This window comes from Bactrocera latifrons, unplaced genomic scaffold, assembly GCF_001853355.1.
Source record: "Bactrocera latifrons isolate USDA-ARS-PBARC rearing strain unplaced genomic scaffold, ASM185335v1 scaffold_143, whole genome shotgun sequence".
NCBI lineage: Eukaryota > Metazoa > Arthropoda > Insecta > Diptera > Tephritidae > Bactrocera > Bactrocera latifrons.
This window is the reverse complement of record NW_017534886.1, coordinates 438,472-442,881: the sequence shown is the minus strand read 5'-3', so window position 1 is coordinate 442,881 and position 4,410 is coordinate 438,472. Positions and strand designations below refer to the sequence as shown.

The 4,410-nt window shown below is 37.7% G+C and overlaps 3 protein-coding genes across 5 annotated transcripts in view; 1 reads left to right on the top strand and 2 right to left on the bottom strand.

Annotated features, from left to right (window-relative positions):
* Positions 1-4,410, bottom strand: part of LOC108965644 (cyclin-dependent kinase 14) — a 327,367-nt gene that overhangs the window by 133,516 nt on the left and 189,441 nt on the right. The window lies entirely within an intron of this gene.
* LOC108965645 lies at positions 1,166-1,715 on the bottom strand. Its single transcript, XM_018928190.1, has one exon. It carries the CDS (start codon positions 1,658-1,660, stop codon positions 1,247-1,249), a length of 414 nt encoding a protein of 137 aa, XP_018783735.1. The 5' UTR covers positions 1,661-1,715; the 3' UTR covers positions 1,166-1,246.
* On the top strand, positions 3,968-4,410 carry LOC108965646 (the record flags this gene model as incomplete). Its single annotated transcript, XM_018928191.1, is given in 1 exon segment — positions 3,968-4,410. A coding segment is annotated over 1 exon segment (374 nt), but the record flags the coding sequence as incomplete, so codon positions are not given.

Here is a 4,410-nt window from a genome sequence, read left to right as displayed (position 1 = left end):
AAAAAAAAAAAAAAAAAAAAAAAAAAAAAAAAAAAAAAAAAAAAAAAAAAAAACTCTCAAACCGATACTTTCAATACCGAGAACAATTGTGTGTATGTGTGCGCGTTTTATATTCTATTTATTTTGCTATCCTGTTGCTGTTTTTATTGTCTTCTGGCATATTTATCATCAGCTCATCGCCGTCAAGCACTTCTTTGTGGCACTTACAGCGCCATTAAGCTTTTGCGTCATTATCACATTAAAAGTTGCCGACTATGCGGGAAATTGAAGTGAAGTTGTCTGCTGCCGTTGCACACGACCTTAACCTCGGTTTAACTCCGCTTGACTCTGGACCGAGACACCGCCAGTGCTGGGGAAAGTACTCCATAGCTCAACTTGGAAAGTACTTCAAATTTTCATTTGCTCTACTCTACGCTCTCATTGCAGCGTTTGAACTTAGTGGCGTTCAGTTCGAATTGGACTACTTGTTGTTGTTGTTGCTATTTTATTATTGTGCGTACATGTGTATTTGTTGTTATTGCTCTTTTGGCATTTGCGCAATTTGAAATTCAATTTCTGCCGAATTTCAAAGTTTCGAAAATTATGCAATAATAATTTCAATTAAATTGTCAAAGTACTCAAGTGCGCTCTACACAAGTATTACGTAAGTTCAAAGGCGTGTATGCGTGCCTATGGTACTCCGTCAGGGAAGTTAAAATCGCATCGCAATCACTACCGTTAACAGTTTACTCGAAGTTTGACTGCCGTAAATGCTCAGGGCCAACGAGTTGCGAGTCGTAAAGCAATTTGAACTTTTCATTCACTTCCCAGTGAACTTAGGCTAACAAACATGCACACTGGTATACACACTATTCACCTGAGTTAGACAACATTGCTCATTTAACTTATGTGACTCCTGCTGACTAGCAATACAGAGAAACTAGAGGACTTTCATTGGCATATTCTCTGCTATCGTTGACTTCTATTGCAGGCTTTTGAAAAGCTAATTTATGTTGCAAGAAATTTTCAATGCAAAACATGCTTTGATGAAGATAACTGTTATTGCTTTTTTGCTGGCTTAATAATCAAAGCCATTAACAAAACGCCCGACTGGCGCATGAAATTTCGAAACAGTTTGTATACTAGCTTTTATTTCGTACAGCCTTAAATAGCAGAATCGAAGTCGTAAAATTGCAATGACTTGTTGCTAAATATTTATTTTTGCATCGTACATCGTACTATTTAAATTTCTTAATAAACGACCGCATTAACCCTTGAAATTCCAGCGACCTTCGAGTCCACCTTGGAAATCGTTTTGATTCCAATCATAATTACGTCTGCCCTGCGCATAGGCGTCGATGCTGTAACTGTCGTCGTCGCTTTTCAACAAATTGTGATTGTATTTCAAGCTGCCCTCTCGTCCTCGCTCCGTTTCCTCGTATTTTAGTTCAACTCTGCCCCTGCCTTTGTCTTCGTTTGCAGATTCCTCGGAAGAAGACGGTGAACGCGCATGACGCACTAGCAGCTCCGTAGGCTCGTCCGCCAGCCAGTTTTGGTTAGCGACAAGATAAACCGCGGCTTCGTCATTATATGGCGCTGCCCCTTCCAATAGTGGATGAGCTATGGCGATTGCGAAGAGTCCGCAAAAGACGATCATAACAACAGATTTGGAACTAGTCATATTGATGATTTATTTTTTCAGGAAAATCGTGTTGGAATGAACACTTTACAAGAACCTTAAGTTTTAACTGTGCTCATTTCATAAAGCTCAGCTTATTTATATACAATTCGAATAAGCAAAATCACCGAGTGTGGTTTACAAACCTTAATCTGACGATAAGCGACCGTTGGAAGGGGAATTTTCTAAGAAAAATTTGCCAGTAGTAAAAGATTTGTGAAAACCTTATAGAGAGAACAGGCGTCAACTATAAGGAGATGCTAATAATTCTATTGGGTCTAAGGAGAAAGTGCAAAAGTCAGAGCAGATATCTTTCATATTTGGCGCCATAATTCTAAATGAAAAATTGCGATTCGATATTTCCCATTTCTCCACTATTCACTCTATTTTTTAGATATCGATGTGAAGTCGCGTTTCTCCTCAAGAAGCTGATCTTTTATCGGAAACGTCGTTATCGGACGAAATTCAGCAAGAGCTATTTCTCAAAGCAACCTAAACATATCTGAAGAAATTTTACAGATCGTACCACTATATCAAATAGCTGTCATACAAACCGAATGATCAACATCAAGTTTTTGTATGGAAACTACTTTATTTATGTGGGGTGTTCCAGCTTCGGTAGAACAACAGTGTGCTACGAAAGGGACAGATAATGGATATTTGATAAATCGGCCAAGTATTTTTTAGCAATAATGACATTCTGGGAGGAATACAAAACTTAAATAGTGAACTATTTCTCACATTATACAAGGTGCGTTCCAAAGTAAACAACAATTTTTGAATTTAGCGCCCCCTGGAAATCATCATTGAAATTCCAAGAAATGGAATTGAACATCTCCAAAAAAACACCGATTTATCGTATTTTAACCGAACATTTGGGCCGTAAGCCGACGTGCACGGTTTGTTCCGCACAATTGATAGACGACCAAAAATTTCTCCGAATCAAACATTCGAAGCTCATCATTAAAGAGCTTTATTTGACCGACAATCACATTTTAACCATTAACCACTCCCCGTATTCACTTGATATGGCACCGTGCGACTTCTTTCTTTTTGGAAAAATCAATTTGCTCATAAAACGAAAGCGTTGTGCAGACGTAGAGGCAATTCAAAAGGCTTTCACCGGCATAATGGCGGTCATACCGATCAACGAGCTAAAACACTCGTTTAACATGCTTTTGGACAGTGCAAAAAGCTGTATTGAAACAGAAGGAGACTATAGTGAATAAAATAAATTGATTTGCCGAAAAACAAATTTGTTCTGTTATTTTTTAAAGTCCTGTTTACTTTGGAACGCACCTTGTATAGTGCACTTGTCGATTTTTCAAAAATGTACTTACTTAAGTGGTTACATGGGTTTATATGTTTCAATAATTCGAATTCTTAATAAATCTATCTAAATAAATGCTACAACACCTCTAGAATATTGTACCAAATTTTCAAGTTGATCGGAGTAATAGTTTCGGAGATATAGCCTTGAGAGCTTGTGCCCTCGAACGCATTTTTCTCGAAACTGTGTTTTGAAGTAGGTTGGAAATATTTCTCGAGAACTACTCAACCGATTTTCATAACATTTTACGCAGGTCTATGAGATATAATTCCTAAAGACTTGGAAGCAGTATTTTTTTCGATTACTACTATTTGAAAAGAAGTCATGAAATTTTTAATGAAAGTTTAATTTTTTTGTTAAAATATCTGCCAACAATCCAATTTTTAGTTTTATTCTTCCTTCGTCTAAGTCCTAGGTTATGGTTTTAACTAAAACACGTATTTTTTTTTTACTTAAAATGATCCTGTAAGGAGTCATCCTACACATGCGGGCGGTCCTCTTTTCCAAGGGGTCAAAGGAAATAGCGTCGCCATATTTTTTCCAAAAATTTCAGAATATATGTATGTTTGTGACAGACACAAATAGTTCGAAAGTCTGTTTTTTACCCGAGGAAAGCCATGTCACCTCTTAAAAATTACTAACAACAGATATTTTGCCATAATGTAAAAATACAAATAAGTCTTCATGACAAATATAAATATATATATACTAGTATATGTGAATTACCGTACAAAAAAAAAAACATATATGGAATCGCTTTGGTACTGCTTATTAAAAAATCAAAAAATATAACTTAGTACCTGCTCTTATGCATACGAAAAGCGGTGTCAGAATCAGCGACAACGGGCTTATCAGCAGCGGGCTATGCTATGTCGGTAAATCCCAATTGGTGATTTTAATATCAAAACAAAAGTGAACAAGACTAAATCACAGCCGCAAAGAGCTATAAATACAACGAACAACGTCGAAACAGCACAGTTCTCTTTCATAACTCAAAAGCATTCAAATAAAGAATATACGAAAAGTTCAGTAACATAAAATCGGAAAAAATGACTAGCTGCACTTCAACTATTATTTTCGCCTTATGTGGACTCTTCGCAGTCGCCATAGCTCATCCACTATTGGAAGGGTCAGCGCCATACAATGACGAAGCCGCAGCTTATCTTGTCGCTGACCAAAACTGGCTGGTGGACGAGGCTTCGGAGCTGCTAGTGCGTCATGCGCGTTCACCGTCTTCTTCCGAGGAATCTGCAAAGGAAGATAAAGGCAGGGGCAGAGTTGAATTAAAATACGAGGAAACGGAGCGAGGACGAGAGGGCAGCTTGAAATACAATCACAATTTGTTGAAAAGCGACGACGACAGTTACAGCATCGACGCCTATGCGCAGGGCAGACGTAATTATGATTGGAATCAAAACGATTT